This window comes from Argentina silus, assembly GCF_951799395.1.
Source record: "Argentina silus genome assembly, chromosome: 6".
Lineage (NCBI taxonomy): Eukaryota > Metazoa > Chordata > Actinopteri > Argentiniformes > Argentinidae > Argentina > Argentina silus.
The window spans coordinates 22780060-22797559 of NC_139660.1; the positions used below are offsets into that span (position 1 = coordinate 22780060).

General features: G+C 47.0%; 1 protein-coding gene across 2 annotated transcripts; it reads left to right on the forward strand.

Moving 5' to 3' along the window:
• Window positions 1-5423: 5423 nt before the first annotated feature.
• Window positions 5424-16238, forward strand: usp46 (ubiquitin specific peptidase 46). 2 transcript variants are annotated; one of them, XR_014554261.1, is made up of 10 exons: window positions 5424-5781; window positions 7441-7521; window positions 8162-8375; window positions 9336-9583; window positions 10855-10931; window positions 11167-11250; window positions 11544-11741; window positions 11889-11967; window positions 12131-14986; window positions 15099-16238. XR_014554261.1 is itself a non-coding variant. In XM_083671788.1 (9 exons), the coding sequence occupies exons 1-9, from the start codon at window positions 5746-5748 to the stop codon at window positions 12230-12232; spliced, it is 1119 nt and encodes a 372-aa protein (XP_083527914.1). In that variant the 5' UTR covers window positions 5424-5745; the 3' UTR covers window positions 12233-16238. The 2 variants fall into 2 exon arrangements, 1 of the variants encoding a protein (XP_083527914.1); XM_083671788.1 differs by having other exon boundaries at window positions 12131-16238.
• Window positions 16239-17500: the final 1262 nt, after the last annotated feature.

Here is a 17500-nt window from a genome sequence, read left to right on the forward strand (position 1 = left end):
GGTCGCCTTTGTCTCGGGTTGAGAAGAAGGTTTCATTGACTGGAATCCTTTAAAGAGCGAGCAGATACAGTAAATGTGTGTGTGTGTGTGTGTGTGTGTGTGTGTGTGTGTGTGTGTGTGTGTGTGTGTGTGTGTGTGTGTGTGTGTGTGTGCGTGTGTGTGTATGTGCGTGCTGTGCGCACGTAACCCCAACCATGCAGGCCTGTCCTATTTCTGAGCACAGTACAATACAAGCAACACCACACAGGAGAGGTCCCATGAGGTCCAGCTGTCCTCTAGCCAGAAAACGTGCTGCGGGTACAACAGTCCTGTCAAGCCCAGTCCAAACATGAGGATTGAGCCACATCTGAGACAGATTAAAGCATTCAACACAAAGCCAGAGAAAGCAGCGGAACGGACCGTCTCAAGAACCCGCTGTTCATCTGTCACGCAATTAGAGGAGGAGGCTCGATGCCAGTTCACCACCACCATCACAACAACCCAAACGTTTCTCTGAAAACACAATGTTTATGAAATATCTGAAGAATCACCATTGGCATGCGTGTAAAAAAATCAACATTATAGGACTGTGTAATCATATTTGTATTTTCAAGCAGCCAATTGCTAATTTAATCGGAGCTAGCTTTAAAGCTGCCCTCCTCCAGGAGGAATTGGCTGGCCGATCATTCTGGGTAAACAATGAGGACAACATGGCACTGCGAATTTTAAAAGAAACCAGGGAGACAGTTTATCAACACGACAACCTTGAAAAATATAGGTTTACATATAAATGGTTAGGAGATAGCAAAGTATAAGGTTACCTGAGGTGTGTAAACAGCAAGTGCTGCAGTCTGAGAGGAGATGTGTAAACAAATCAAGCCTCACACACTGTCCATGTGCTGCTGTAACCTCAAACCTGGTTTAAGGGTAATTGCTTTGCAAAAGCGAAAAACCTTGGGTCAGCCAATTCTGTGGAGGGCAGCCTTAAGAACATTCATAGACACCCACAAACATAGTATGGACTTTGTAACTTGTATTAATGTTGGACTAAAAAAGCATGAAAAGTCTAAGCTTTGACAACATTCTGTACAGAATTCAAGGACTAAGAAAACCCACACCAGCCAGCCACTGCTTGTAATTGTTTCCCTGTCAGTCAAAGATATTCATAAATAAACCTTGGTACATGCAAGAACCTGTCAATCAACACGTTCCCAAATAAACCCCTGGTACATTCCAGAGCTCAAGCCAACAATGAGTCCTGACGACTTCATTTAATCTTGATCATTCCCCAACCCCCCCCCCCCCCCCCCCCCCGACCCCCCCATATCACAAACTCACAACACTGATGATGGTGCTATTTCGGGTGAATTCTTTTCTCTTTTTGTTTTTCCCATTTCTCTTGAAGTCTGTTATTTATTTGTACTTGTTCTCTTCCCCTTCTTTGTGTTCAGATGTAAATGGTAAGGAGATAATTGGCTGGCAGATTGTTGTGAAAGCACACACACATAGAACCTAGGGGCTCAGAGCCCTCCCCTGTGGAGCCCCTCAGAGAAGCCTTACCTTCCCTCCCCCTCCCTCTTCGTTATTGCCGTCTAATTGGTGTTTAGAGTGCATGCTAACAGCCAATTGCCCCCCCCCCCCCCTGCCTCCCAGGACACATCTATGGTCTACAGTCCCACAGGGCATGGTTGTGTTGTCAGTGGCAGTGCTTCTGGGGGTGAATAGAGATGTGAGACCTTTTCTTTCACTGCTGGTCTTCAAAGTGGGACCAAAGGAAGATCCTATCTCTCTGCCTCCTCAGACGGACAGTAGCTTTCTAATTCACTCTTGTTGGCCCCGCCCCTCCATCACTCTCTATCCCCTGTAGACTACTCTGACTGTTCTTCTCATTGTCTCATCTTAATAATTGCCTTACGATGCATGATCTTGCAGTACAATTTACATTTTCTGACGAAAGTTAGACAAGAGTCACTCAGTTTCAGTATATCTAATGCTGCCCACTTATTGATGTCAGTCGTTGATATTTACTGTATGCTGTTAGGATTTGTAAAATAAATATATAAATAAATAAACAAGGAAATAATTGTAATTGAATGCCCTGTACCCTGTAGTTGCTGCCACAGCTGAAGGTGTTGGTACCGTTGAGAAATGACATCATGCCAGATGAACGCAGTCCTTGGATCATGGGACCTGGGACTGCAACACATGTCTCAATGGAGCCTAGATAAAGAGAGGACGTCACTATGATTCTCGTATCAGGTGAGTAAGAGTGGGCTGTTGAAGCATCAAGCCTTGTGGTTGTAATGCACCAGAAGTAAGCAGTGATGTCACTGTACAGCTATTTCAAGGGTCCTTGGGCATGTACCGTGGAGCTGGCGATAGTTTCAGGATGTGTCCAGTGATGTGTCCAATGGGATGCCTTGTTGCCAGCCCTAGTCCATTCATAGCCTATAGGACAGCCTTAGTGGCACATTCATCAGGAATCCAGAGTAGAACTCTGTAAACTTGTGGTAGCCTTCTGTTGTGGGGTGAGACTAAATGGACTAACCCTAACCCTAACCCTAACCCTAACCCTAACCCTATCACCAGCATCCCATTGACAGTCTAAACCTAAAACTGACCTTAACCTAAGCCTGAACCTTAACCAAACCCTTAACCCAACCCTAACCTTAACCCTAACCCTGAACCTTAACCAAACCCTTAACTCTAACCCTAACCCAAGCCCTAACCCTAACCTTAACCCTAACCCTAGACAAATCTTCACCAATTTGGAAATTCAACATAGGACAGAGGCAGTGACAGAGGCAGAGGCAGGACAGAGACAAGACAGAGGCAGGACAGACACAGAGGCAGGACAGAGGCAGGACAGGGGCAGAGGCAGAGGCAGAGGCAGAGGCAGTGAAGGTTATTTCTGTTGTTGACCATAAACAGAGCAGGACTGAGGAGTGTCTGTCTTTGAGGAGTGATTGTTGTGTCCACAAGACTACCTTGTTTGAAGATTAGCAGGGGCAAGGTCTCTAAAACTTGTTTTGTTATTGGTCCAACCTTGTCAAATGAGTGTTTACATAAGGGAAGGAAAAATGATGTTCATCTTTTTGCTTTTGAGCAACCAGCACTACAATAAGTTTGAGCAGTATCCATGCATGCCCAGACGTACCATCGTCAAAATGAACTGCAGCAATATCTCTAATAATATTCACACTGGATTTTTCTGTCAGTGTCCCCCAGGTATGAGTTTACCCCCAAAAACATTCCAAACATATTTAACATGCATTTCAAATAAACTCAGGCTTCTCTATATTTTAGCTTCACATTTCACAACACTGGGAAAGGAAAACAATCCACTTGACTGGGATCCAGGGTGAGAGTCAGTATGTTCTAGGTTCCTTGTGATGGGATCCAGGCACACTAGGACTGCAGTGCTGCTCTGTAAAGGCCAGGAACAGACAGGCCAGGGACAAACAGGCCCGGAACAGATAGGCCAGGAACAGACAGGCCAGGGACACACAGGCCAGGGACAGACAGGCCAGGAACAGACAGGCTAGGGACAAACAGGACAGGGACAGGCAGCCTAGGGACAGACAGGCCAGGAACAGGCAGCCCAGGGACAGACAGGCCAGGAACAGACAGCCCAGGGACAGACAGGCCAGGGACAGACAGGCCAGGGACAGACAGGTCAGGGACAGACAGGCCAGGGACAGACAGCCCAGGGACAGACAGCCCAGGGACAGGCAGGCCAGGGACAGACAGGTCAGGGACAGACAGGCTGGAGCGTGTAAAGAAGAGGAGGGATGATTGGTGTTCTCATCAACAACAGTGCCACTTCAGCTCAGTCCATCATCAAGGCCTTGGGCTCTCCCTCCATCCTCACTCTCACACACACAAAATACATTCAAATTGATCAGGGGTAGAGAAGACAACATTAATATACAAATTAATATTTGCGTATTCAAATAGAGCGGATGTCCCACGTCCCAGCATTGACAGGTAAACGCAAGAAATTATAGTGCATGAGCCAGTTCCAAATGTTGGCCATCGGTAGGCTACCATTTGGCCAGACCATCAATTTTTGTACTTTTAAATTAATTATACAGTAGACTATATATTGTAGGTATTGATTCTTGAAGAAAATAACTTATACTGTAAATGTCTCATGAGCTTAGTTCAACTGTCTTATCCCATCAGAACCAAACATATTAGCTTGTTTTACTCCATTATTTGTAAACAATGTTATTGTAAAGAAACACTGTGTAGCTTCAAAACATGATTTATATGATTATTTTTTTATCTCATGGATGGTCAGTCCTTGCAACCACAGCTATGTCTACGATTTTGACAATGGTTACATTTCTCCAGCCTCATTCCTCAGCTGTTTACCCCAAAAAAGTGGCGGGGTGACCATTATGTTTCCATGGTAACAGAGACAGTGTGCGGGAGGCTGTCTTTTCTATTCCTACTTTCTACTTCTCTGTTTTTTCCTACGCCCCTGTAGAATAGGGAATACAGGTGTGCAAAAGCCCTTTTTTGTCCATGGTAACAAACAAAAGCTTTGTGTATGATTGTATGACTATATTATGTGATATATGTGTACAATTACATGTTTTAGTTTGTAGAATTCCATGGTTGGTCTCCAACATTCTAGAAGTGGTCACAGCCCAGAGGGAGTGGTGACACACATAAAATAGATTTTAGAATTTATGATAAATGTTGATGCCTTCATTCACCATCGTCAAATATAGTTTGCAATACAACTGGGCCTCTTAGCGAATAACAAAGATGAAAGGTAAAATTACACTAATACTGATATAAAGGTAATAGATCAAAGGTTACTAGCATCTCAGAAATGTATCTGATGGATAGCTGTGATTCTAAGCTTTGCAATTATATATGATTGGATGTTATTTGATGTATGTTTTATTTAGAATCTGTGACAGAGGTGGAAATCAATGACGGGATGGAGGGATGACAGAAAGAGTGATAACACTGAGATAACTATGAGTGCTGCAATGCTATCACATATTTTCTAACTCTAGGCGCATAGACCTTTAAAAAAAAAAAAATCACTATGTGACATTGTTCCTCCAAATGGTACCGACCGACCCCCCGGCTCATGGACTATGACAGTTAAGTGATGTTTCTCCCGGACAGAGAAGCACAAAGAGGATTCTGTCCGAACAGGTTCATGATTGATACAGTACTAAGACGAGAAAGGTTGGCTCAAAGTTTTCCTCCTGAAATTCACTTCAACTCCCGAAAAGCATTGCTCCAGTCAAATATTGTTGATTGGTCACTGTTCTGGTAAGCAACATCATCCGATTTTCTGATTCGTCTGCCTGTTCTGTCAGTCAAACAGCGGTGCTCTCAGCCAATCAGCTCTGGTCCCTTTTTCAAATGGGCGGGGGTATACATTTCCTGACGTAGCTAGCTTGTGGTTGTAATCCGTTGCTACCAACCTGCCGCAACTTAGTGTGTTTACTATTCACTCATTCACCCGTCAATTTGAACCAAGAGGTTACGGTAGTAATCCGGGACAATGAAGTCACCCCGTCGTTAAATGTTGCTCTGTTTTTCATCTGGTGCCCAACCGCATGCTTGGTCTCTAGCGGAGACATTGCCCGTTTTTCCGCTTGAGGTTGCAGTCTCTGGCCTCTCTGCTAGCCGCGGCTGCGAATTAGCTTGATTCTTTTTTTTTTTCTTCTTTTTTTTTTGCAACTGCAACCATGTTTATTTTATAAAGATGACGGTGAGGGGGACCCTGTAAACTAAATGACTGTCAGAAATATCGCCTCCATTTGTAATATGGTAAGTACCCAGATAGCCATTGTCTTATCGATTCCCTGCAGTCACTGTCGTGCACCTTGTGTAAATGTCGATGGTGATGGTGAGGGTCGAGTTGGTGGTACTCTTGTCTTGATCAGGCTGGCGGTGGGAGGCAAGCCACAGTCATTGCTTTGACTAGGAGGGATGCGATGAAGGGGGACGGGGTCATCGGTTTGGAGAGGTAGCTTGGTGGCCAGTCGACCCAGCTGATGATGGGCCTGCGTTTAGAAACAGATAGCAACTGTCCTGTCCTCTGCTCTGGCGACGTCAGCAAAGTTGACAGCAGCAGCAACATTGTCACTCTGACAAGTAGCTTTAAAACCCTTTGCCTGGGGGTTAGTTTATTGTGGTCGTATAGGATGAAACCCTCCCCCCAAACTAGTGAGTTGAATAAAAAAATAAAAAAGCAAGGGGAATGGCAGATCTGTCATGTGGGCACGGAACTAGGCTAATCTGTGTTTAAAGGTTCTCAGTGTGAAATAGTGGTTAATGACATGCAGCTGTTGGGGAATAGGATCATGCTACAGATGTGCATATCTCTCTACACTGTGACGCATGACATGAATGAAGTCTTTCAGTTCATGGCCATGTTTTAGGTCAATTTCAACATGGAACTGATGTCCCCTGATATTTAGGGGTATTTAGTGATGGGGGGACCAGTCCACTGTTCATAGTTTGAAATCCCTCTGTATGACACATGTGGGGAGAGGAGAAAGTGTTTTTGGTTTTTTTCTAGAATGAAACAACATGTTCTGAATGTGACAATTGATGTTGATATATGACACATTGCGTTGCTGCGTCTTCTTTGTGTCTGCCTCCTTCGTGCCACCATTATTGTTGACACGGCGTTGATGGTACACTATTATGTAGATGAACTACAAACAAGTTGGAAGGCGTGTATGTTGTCAGGTTTGATAAATCCATGCATGAATCTGTGAGAACAGGAAAGCAGGCTCAGCTGTGTGTGTGTGCGCGTTGGTGTGCGTGTGTGTGGCTGACGAAATTGAAACGGAAGCCAGAGAAACAAAGGGAGGTATTCTGCCTGCTTTGACTGAGAGAAAATGACACGTCATTTGAAGTCAAAACCAATGCTCGCAAAAGTCCATCTCTCATGTTCTCTCTACAAAGCCCAGGCTTCATCTGAAGAAGCTTTGAGCTTCAGTCACAGTCAATGGGCTCTCGCTGGATATAAGTGGCCTTGCCACTACAATCACACAATGTTAAATGCTCTTGAGTCTTTACACTGTAACACTTATCCCCCCCTGAGTTAAGAGGGCGATAGTGATTTGGGTTGGATGATGAAACCAAAGGGTTCATTATTTTTCTGTAAAGAAGGATAAGCTGGGCTCGCTATGATGAGAACTGGGATCCTCATGAAACCCATAATAGGCAGGAATGCGCTGTTGGCTGAAATGACTCAAGTCAATTATCTCAAGCAAAATGTTGGCGATTATGCGAAAACGGTGCTAGGCTCGGCTCGGAGACATGGACAACTAGGAACCTCTAGGCCAGATGTATTCAAGCCTTTCCACCAGTGAAAAATCACAGTAAGGCCACACCCGTTGTTTTCTAGGGTTGTTTTTGACAAAGCTCATGTTTTTAATGTTTTGTCTCTCTCCCTCCTTCCTTTCCTTCCCTCAGGGCACCAATGCCTCCGCTCTGGAGAAAGACATTGGTCCGGAGCAGTTCCCAATCAACGAACACTACTTTGGATTGGTCAACGTAAGTTGTCATTCACTCCCCACAACTCTCTTGTCACCCCCCCCCCCCCCCCCCCCTCCAGCACCGATCACCGTAAACACTGGTGTCACTTTCAGAGCAAGCTGCCAGGAAGCCTAATGACTCACAAAGTTCTTCATTGACAGCTGGTGTTGACACTTCCCATTGTTGCAGGAAACAGGTTGCGTTGTTTGTCATTCTGCCTGGTCAGGGAATCTAATCTTCCTCATTGTTTATGAATGCGGTGTTTACACCCTTTCTCCAGACCCTGGCCCCCACGTTTCAGTTGGACCAAAAAAACCCAAACAAATCTCCTAGTTTGCATATGAATTTCTCTCTCTCTCTGCCCAACTCTCGTTTCACCCAGCCAACTCTTCAGATGGAGGTTGTTGATATTTGAAGCCAAGCTAAGCTCACATTGATCTGCATGTTTGCTCCGACAGCTCCATATTGTGACGTTAGCGTCTCACCTTGTAGAGATGAAGTTGTCCACCTCCGGAGTCTCCAGTCAAGCATCTCTGCTCTGTGTTTATGGTGTGGCACTCTCTTGTCTCGAGATAACACTTCTTACTTGTGTGTGTGTGTGTGTGTGTGTTTCTTTGTGTGTTTCTTTGTGTGTTTCTGTCCCCCCCCCCCCCCTCAGTTTGGGAACACATGTTACTGTAACTCGGTGCTCCAGGCGCTGTACTTCTGCCGGCCGTTCCGGGAGAACGTGTTGGCGTACAAGGCCCAGCAGAAGAAGAAGGAGAACCTGCTGACGTGCCTGGCCGACCTCTTCCACAGCATCGCCACCCAGAAGAAGAAGGTGGGCGTCATCCCGCCCAAGAAGTTCATCTCTCGCCTGCGCAAGGAGAACGGTGAGTGAGGGCGCAGATTTGACGAGGAGAACGCATTGGATTTCAGTGGATTTTCGGCGGTTCTCCTCAGACCCCCCCCCCCCCCCCGTATCTACTGGGAGGAGGTTCAGACTGAGCTTGACGAGGTTCAAGGTTCTTGAACTTGACCCTTGAACCTCAACCGACCCCTCCCAGCAGCGACTGCTTCAGACTGGTGTTCACTAGACTAGAGGACTGAAGGTCTTACTGTGTGCCCAGCATACCTACAATGTAACACACTAGTGCTGACACCAATTTTTACCTGTGATAAAACCCACTATTTATTATGAGCAGCACAGTTGGAGGTGTGTAGTGCTCTTACGAGAGGTTGTAGGATGGAGGATTGTGCTAACGATAGGGGGTGTGTTGGAGGAGCAGGGGCACAGGTGAATGCGCAGCGGGGTGAAGGGCAGGTGTGTGTCGGCGGTAAGGTCGTCCAGAGCGTGGAACTGGAATAGAGGCCGATTGTTCTCTCAGCGGTTTGACTCCAGGAAGCTCTCGACAATGAATGAACAATGCAGATCTCTGTTTGGGACTGGGGTTTGGTCAGCTGCCACTCTCTCTCTCTCTCTACCCCTCTCTCTCTCTCTACCCCTCTCTCTCTCTACCTCTCTCTCTCTCTACCTCTCTCTCTCTCTCTCTCTACCCCTCTCTCTCTATACCCCTCTCTCTCTATACCCCTCTCTCTCTCTACCTCTACCTCTCTCTCTCTCTCTCTACCTCTTCCCCTTCTCCACTTTCACTTTTCTCACACATATCTGATGGTAGGCTGTATGAGTGTGTACTGTTGTATAGGAGTTAGGTGATTTCTTAGAACGTGACCACTCCTCCTCTTCCGCATCAAGCCCCCCCCCCCCCCCCCCCATTGTTTCCCCCCCTAGTAACAGCCACCCCTGGCCTCTCTGTCACCCCCCCCCTCCCCCACCCCACCCTCCTCCTCAGACCTGTTTGACAACTACATGCAGCAGGACGCCCACGAGTTCCTCAACTACCTGCTGAACACGGTGGCGGACATCCTGCAGGAGGAGAAGAAGCAGGAGAAGCAGAACGGGCGCCTGAAGAACAACGGCACCGCCGGCGCCGACACGGAGGCCGTGGAGAACAACAACAAGACCACGGAGCCCACCTGGGTGCACGACATCTTCCAGGGCACGCTGACCAATGAGACACGCTGCCTCAACTGTGAGACGGTAAGGGCCTCCGGGCTGGAGGAGGGCTATGGAGCAGACATCACTTTGTATTTTTTTTTTTATATATATATATGTATGTATGTATGCCATTTAGCTGACGCTTTTATCCAAAGCGACTTACATTGCAGTGAGTGCATACATTTCAGTACATACGGTCCCAGTGGGAATCAAACCCACAACCGAAGCGCCGTTAGCGCCATGCTCTACCAACTGTGCCACAGAGGACCAAAAATGATAAACTGTAATTACTTTTCTGCTTTATTGGGATAGAGACAGTAGAAATTGACAGGAAGGATGGATGGATGAGAGACAGGAGGGATGACATGCAAGATATGTCGAGGGTGGGAATCGAACCAGGAACCTTGCGGTTACGTTGTATGCGCGTTAATGTGCTGCGCCCTATGTCCTCTGGAAGTCATTAAAAAGTGTGTTTCAAACTGGTCAACTCCTCAGCAACCGAGAAGCACAGCCCTTCAAAGGATTATGTCCATTCCCTGACTTCAGCATTCACTTGGCACAGGTTTGGAACCAGACTATTTCAATTCAGGAAGTAAACTGAATTTCTAATTCCAATTCCAAATGTCCTCTCTGTGCTTTTCAACGTTTAGAACTGGAATTGGAATTTCGGCTCACTTCCTGAGTCGACCTGAGTTCAAATGGTATTGGCCCCCCAACCCTGTTCATGGGTGGTATCATCAGCAGTGTTGCCAATGCTTTGCCTATACACTGTCAAGGCTGATATTCCTCCACCACCACCACCACCACCATCCTCCCTGGCCTGGTGTCCCTCCGCTCCCTCAGGTAATATAGTCCCCCTCTGACAGACTGAAGGAGCATTGTCCTCTGAGGGATTAGCTCCCCGAGGACAGGAGATACTGAGCTCTGAGAGAGAGAGAGAGAGAGAGAGAGAGACTCTAAACAGCCACGCACACTCCTCTCTCTCTCTCTGTGACGCTGGAGGCATTGTGCTCAGAGAGGAGGGAGGGAATGGAGGGAGGGAGGGAAGGACGACCCCGAACAACCCTCTGCGCCACAGTAAAGGTACTTTTCCTCACAGAGACATAGACAAAGCCACATTCAGCACATCAAAGACTCCCAGTCGTGTGTGGGTGTGTGTGTGTGTGTGTGTGTGTGTGGGTGTTTGTGCGTGTGTGCGCATGCACATGCGTTGTTCCAGCAGGTGCAGCCTCGGTGACTCAGTGAAAGTGACAGTCCCCCCCACCCCCCACCCTTGACACCCCTCTGTCTCTCCATCTGTTCCCCACTGACAGGTCAGCAGCAAAGACGAGGACTTTCTGGATCTTTCCGTGGACGTCGAGCAGAACACATCCATAACACACTGTCTCAGGTAAACGGCTGACAACCCGCCCACCGCCATCTTCCACGGTTCTCCTGTCTCACGACGACCGACCAGTCTCACGGCAGCCTTAACCATAGAAATAGAATGCGTAGAACCGCAGAACGGACTTAGCCCTCACACCGAGGCCGTTTTGGCCCATTCAGTGGGGATGTCCATTCTAGTCGTTGTGTTTCTAGGGTCTCAGCGTGTCTGTCTAACCAGTTCTGTCGGCGTTGTTCTCCAGGGACTTCAGTAACACAGAGACCTTGTGCAGCGAATACAAATACTACTGTGAGGCCTGCTGCAGCAAGCAAGAGGCCCAGAAACGGTCAGTACCACACACTGTGTGTGTGTGTGTGTGTTTGGGGCGCAGATGTGTGCACATGTAAGGTTATGTGTGTGTGTGGCGCAGATGTGTGCACATGCAAGATTATGTGTGTGTGTGTGTGTGTGGCGGACAGATATGTACCCATGCAATGACGTGTGTGTGTGGGGCGCACAGATGTGTGCACATGCAAGGACGTGTGTGTGTGTGTGTGTGTGTGTGCGTGTGTGCGTGCGCGCCCTCTCTAGTACCCGTTTGTGTGTGTGTCTGTGTGACCCTACTGTGTGTCCTTCTAGGATGCGGGTTAAGAAGCTGCCTATGATCCTGGCGCTGCACCTGAAGCGCTTCAAGTACATGGAGCAGCTGCACCGCTACACCAAGCTGTCCTATCGCGTCGTCTTCCCTCTGGAACTCCGCCTCTTCAACACGTCAGGCGATGCGGTCAACCTCGACCGCATGTACGACCTGGTCGCTGTGGTCGTCCACTGTGGCAGGTAGACACACACACACACACACACACACACACACACACACACACTGCACCCTCACATATGCAGATGCAAACACATTTCTTTGTCTCCGAACTGACACAGACACACACACTTTCTACTCACTGTTCCTTTGTTGTGTTTTTCCCACAGCGGACCCAACCGAGGTCATTACATCACCATTGTGAAGAGTCATGGCTTCTGGCTGTTGTTTGATGACGACATTGTGGAGGTGTGTGTGTGTGTGTGTGTGTGTAGTCATAGTCTTACTCATCTGTAATAGTGGTATTGTCGCTATGATGCCTCCTACAATGTGTGTACAGTGTGTCATCATTTCTCTCTCTCTCTCTCTCTCTCTCTCTCTCTCTCTCTCTTTCCGGTTGTATGCTCATCAGAAAATCGACGCCCAGGCCATCGAGGAGTTCTACGGGCTGACCTCAGACGTCTCCAAGAACTCAGAGTCTGGATACATCCTGTTCTATCAGTCCAGGGAGTGACCTAACTGGCCCTGACCTCTGACCCCTGCCCCCCACCCCTCCTCCGTTCCCCTTCAACACCTGTCTGAAACCTTGTGCCAATACCATTCCTTTCTCCTGCGGGCCAGCCCTGGGGGGGTTTGCCTGCAGCACTTCATTTCCCATAATCCCCCCCCTCCCCTCCCCTCCCCTCCCCCTCTCTCTCTCCCTGCACTCAGCATGCTGGGAAGACGATGAACTTGCTTTTTACCCTTCAAGTCACCTGCATCTGGACTGCACTTTAGAACAAAAAACAAACAGTCACAACAACAATAACAACAAGGAGACAAAAGGAAACAACTGCACCAAGCAACCTAACCCAGGCGTGTGCGTGTGCGTGTGCGTGTGTGTGTGTGTGTGTGTGTGTGTGTGTGTGTGTGTGTGTGTGTGTGTGTGTGTGCGCGCGCGTGTGTGTGCGCGCGCGCACACGTGTGTGTGTGTGTGTGTGTGTGTGGTGCAAACATAAGGGGCTAGCTCCGGCAGTCTGGTGGTTAATAGTCTCTGGTCTACCAAATGCACAGAGCTGGTAGAACTACAACTACAAACCCAGACGACTCGTGGAAGGACGATGTATCATTTGTATACCTGTGTACAGGATGTTTATTTTCACCTAAATGTTCACCTAGCCTTTTTTAGATAAGGCTATCCCATGATGATAGGTTTTACAAACGATGATCATATGTCCAGCCCGTAGATGGCGTCTATGTCTTATACCCAGGAGGATGGCATAAGATGGCATGGGTTGGTTGGTGTTGGGAACAGATACCAACCGGGTGAGAGAGAGAGAGGGTGTGTGTACTTGTAGCTGATTTGCATCATGTTATTTTCAATGTCCATTCTTCTAGGCGGTGTGTGGATTAGACTCTATTGGGACCGATCCGGTCCGTCGATATTGACAGTGCGGAGGTTCTTCTAGAACCACAGGAGAGTAGATGAAACCCTCTGTGCGTCTGTCTGCTCTGAACAGTCCTCTTCCACACAGAGACCGACCAGGGGGGGTCAGCTTCCCCAAAGCTTTCGTAACTAAAGTAGTACTTTATCATCTTTTGAAACCGCAGGCCCACTCCTCTCCTAGACCAGCGGTGTTCTTCATTTTCGGAATAGCGTCCTTTCGGATGTCAGACCTGCAGACCTTGATTTTACAGTTGTTCCTCTCGCGGCCCGGGTCGTCCCTTGGAGAAGGGAAAGTACTACTTCAGGAGTACTACTTTGAGCTTTCTCAAAACTGACCCAATGTCGGTAGACCCGTTCCTTACCAAAGGCAGACCCGACCTGGGTTTTATCCTGCTTTAATGTTGATTAGAAAGGAGGTTGGTGGAACTGAACCGCTGTAGACCGCACCGCCACTGGCAGGTTAGACAGATGTTGACCTCAACTCTTCTCTAGATCATCGGTCTATGTCCAGGCTTTAGTTTAGTCTCCCATCTAATCCCTGTATTGTAAACAACCCCTGTTGTGTAACAAAACAAAAAAAACCGGACTATTTATTGATATTATTATTTATTTCTGCTTGGAGTTGTAATGTTGACTGTGGTGGTTGTGTGACTGGAGGTGGAGTGTAGAATTGAATCCGTAACATTGCCCTCTTGGGGAGTGAGAGTAGCTTGACACGTCAAAGACTCCGTGTGTGTGTGTGTGTGTGTGTGTGTGTGTGTGTGTGTGTGTGTGTGTGTGTGTGTGTGTGTGTGTGTGTGTGTGTGTGTGTGTGTGTGTGTGTGTGTGTGTGTGTGTGTGTGTGTGTGTGTGTGTGTGTGTGTGTGTGTGTGTGTGTGTGTGTGTGTGTGTGTGTGTGTGTGAGAGAGAGACACAGAGCTCTCTAGGGGGCTTCACACACTACAGAGCCAACACTGACCTGAACCATACTGTGCGGGCTCCGATATTCCCCTTTCACATACCTTTCCAGCACTGTTTCAGCAACTACGGTAGATGTGTAACCAGGCCAGCCCAGTACAGTTCAGCTCGGTCCGGCCCTGTCCTGTTCATTTGGGTTAGGTTTGAGTAGACAAAGCTTTGACGTCTTAACAGATGGTTTCAGTCTGAAGGGAGTATGTCAGAAGAACGATATGAAAGAGAGAGAGAGAGAGAGACAGAGATCTCATCCACGTTGCCAGATCTCCTTTGGATGTAGGTTTTTGACAGTGAGACCCAGTCAGATGCTAGTATACATGTTGATGTGAAACATTGGTGTGTTTTCATGACCAGCTGGTCTTCTCCCAGTACTGTGTGTGTGTGTGTGTGTGTGTGTGTGTGTGTGTGTGTGTGTGTTAACCCTGAGATCAACGGAGGTGGAACTCCTTCGCCAGGTGCAATATAAGACAGCGGTGGTCTACATACTGCATACATTTCTATGACGTTCCTTTTCTTCTGTTTTGATGATTCTGCAGCGACCCAGCTGTCTGAATATCCATACTGTTCATTCCTATGTTGACGTATTGATGTCTTCTTTGTTTATGTTTTTTTTTTTTTTTTAAATCACTGACTTACTGTATTTTGCTTTGTTTCCCCTCCCGTTGTGATGCGCGTGACTGGATTCTCATGAACCATCCCAAAGGTTTAGGGCACCACTAGTACTGTGGTAAAGTGAACTTTACTGTAGAGTAAAACCACATCAACGCTTATAGAGTTACGGGAATAAGCAGGACTTGGACTGTCCTACGGCATTCTAATTTACTGTGAGACTGGAAGTGTGTGTGTGTGTGTGTGTGTGTGTGTGTGTGTGTGTGTGTGTGTGTGTGTGTGTGTGTGTGTGTGTGTGTGTGTGTGTGTGTGTGTGTGCGTGTGTGTGTGTGCGTGTGTGTGTGTGTGTGCGTGTGTGTGTGTGCGTGTGTGTGTGTGTGTGCGTGTGTAGGATAACTGCCTGTTTTCTGCTGTCTGAATAACTGGGTAAAGTCAAGAGGAGTCCGTGCCAAACCTGAGTCACAAAATGACCTTACAGAGCACTATTTTCTCTCTAGAAACACAAGTGTACATATATATTATGTATAAGAGACTGCTAAGAAACATATATTTTTTATTCTAAGCTAAAAACACTTAAGTGGCAGTTCCCAGACACAGATTAAGCCTAGTCTTGGGACTAAATAATATTTTCAATGGCGATTCTCCATTGAAAATGTTTTTGTAGTCTATGGCTAGGCTTAATCTAGGTCCGGGAAACCGGAGTTCATGGTGAATATTTAAGCTTAAACTTGACAATAAAAGGAACTCTTGGAGAAGATACTGTGCCGTTTTACAATCAATCAATCACATAATGAATCACACAGTCAGTCGATGTCACAGTCAGTCAATCCCATTGGAGTTCATTACATGACAGGCTTTCTAGAACAACGGTAGGATTTACCACTAGCCACAGCTGTACAAGCATTACATCAATGGATTATGGATGGAGTTATACCGTTCTAAGATCTGATGTGTGTGTTCTGATCTTCCAAAAACATTGATGCACACACACTCACACACTCTCACTGAGATGCTCTGTCATTCCACTTCTCATGTGGGCTTATGAATAACTCTTAAGTGTGGCAGACAAACGTTCTACCTGTGGGACTCAGGTGCGTCTAGTGTGTGAGAGTAGTGTGTACTGTAATGTACTATTACTGCGTCCCATTCCTCCACCCTTCTCCTGAAGTATGCACTTGTGCACTTCCCCCGTGCAGATTTCAAAGCACGTAGGATGTGGTCTAAGTGTGAGATCTTAGTACACCAATCCATTGTCATCTAAGTCCATATGAGGGGAGTGTGTACTTGGAGTGCATACTTCAGGTTGAAGGGTGAAGAAATGGGACACAGCACACGTCTGATCCGATAAGAAGCTAAAAGGAACGTGTGTGTGTTCAGGCACTACGAGAACTCTCGGCCCAATGAGTTTTTGTGTGTAAAACTGAAAGTGCACTTTACTAGCGATGAGCTTTGATAATAACAACCACCGTCAAACTCTGTCATTTTGGGATTTCCTGTTCCTCTGTTCAATAAAAAGGAGTTTATCAACGAACGCACTGTGATTTTTGATACTTTTTGTTTTTAAGCTTATTTTTTTGACACTTTTTTTTCCGTTATTTCATTTGAAAGAAAATGTTGTCTTTTGTGTCTTTTTGGGGGTCTCAACCGTTTCCACCCCTAAATGTCTCCTATTTGAATGTGTGTATTCTGAGGAGTATTTCATTGCAAACCCCCTGCTTACTTCTTGGTCTCTTGTCTTCTCCTTGCCTGGCCTCTCCACCTCCCTCCACCTCTCTTCTGGGTTATACCTCTCTTCTCCACCTCTCTTCTCCACCTCCCTCCACCTCTCTTCTGGGTTATACCTCTCTTCTCCACCTCCCTCCACCTCTCTTCTGTCCTCCATTTCTTCAGTATACTTTCTTTCTAACAACAGGGGCAGGCAGTCACAGTTAGTGCTGTCCTTCATCTCCGTCACACACACACACACACACACACACAGTTAATGCCTGTGTCCTCAAAGTGATGCCTTCTACCGTCACATGTTTATACGCGTATGTGTGCGTAGGTGCATGCACGTGTGTGTGTATGCACGTGTGGGTATGCACGTGTGTGTGTGCGTATGTATTGCATTTACCTACAGCCCCAGGGCGCGCACTGTCAATGGGACAGCAAACGCCCATCAGTGAGAGGGACGACCAACAGCCTGCGGCGAGAGTGAGATTTCTCATCCCTTCTCGACCATTTTCCCTGCAGTTGGTAATGTTGGTGCAGCCTGACTGCCCACACACACACACACACACACACACACAAACAGACAGTGCAGATTGCTTCCCCCTTGCTGGACTCTGCAATGCAGAGTCCATTATGGTGCATCGAGCAGCACACACATACACCCACGCACACGTGACAAATACTTTACTCCCTAAGTTCATATTGCTGTGTGCAATAGCCTGGGGACCAGGTTATCTAGGAGTTTGGCCATGTTTGGCTTATAAGTGCATATATAATATATAATGCCTTATGATCCACTAGGATTGCATTTATTCTCTTCTGAAGAGCGGAAGCTATTTATTTAACCTGTATTTTAGCAGGGATTCCCATTGAGACCGTGGTCTCTTTTATAAGGGAGCCCTGCATACACACAGTTTTATGATAATACATAATACACATGCAAAATTACAACATCATAAAACACAATCAAGAAAAACAAACACATTTTTCAACAAAGAGGTCCTCAATCAAAAGTTTAAACTGCCGTAGCGATACCAGAGCAATTAAAATGTTCTCTGCAGATTGTTCCAGCAGTGAGGTGCA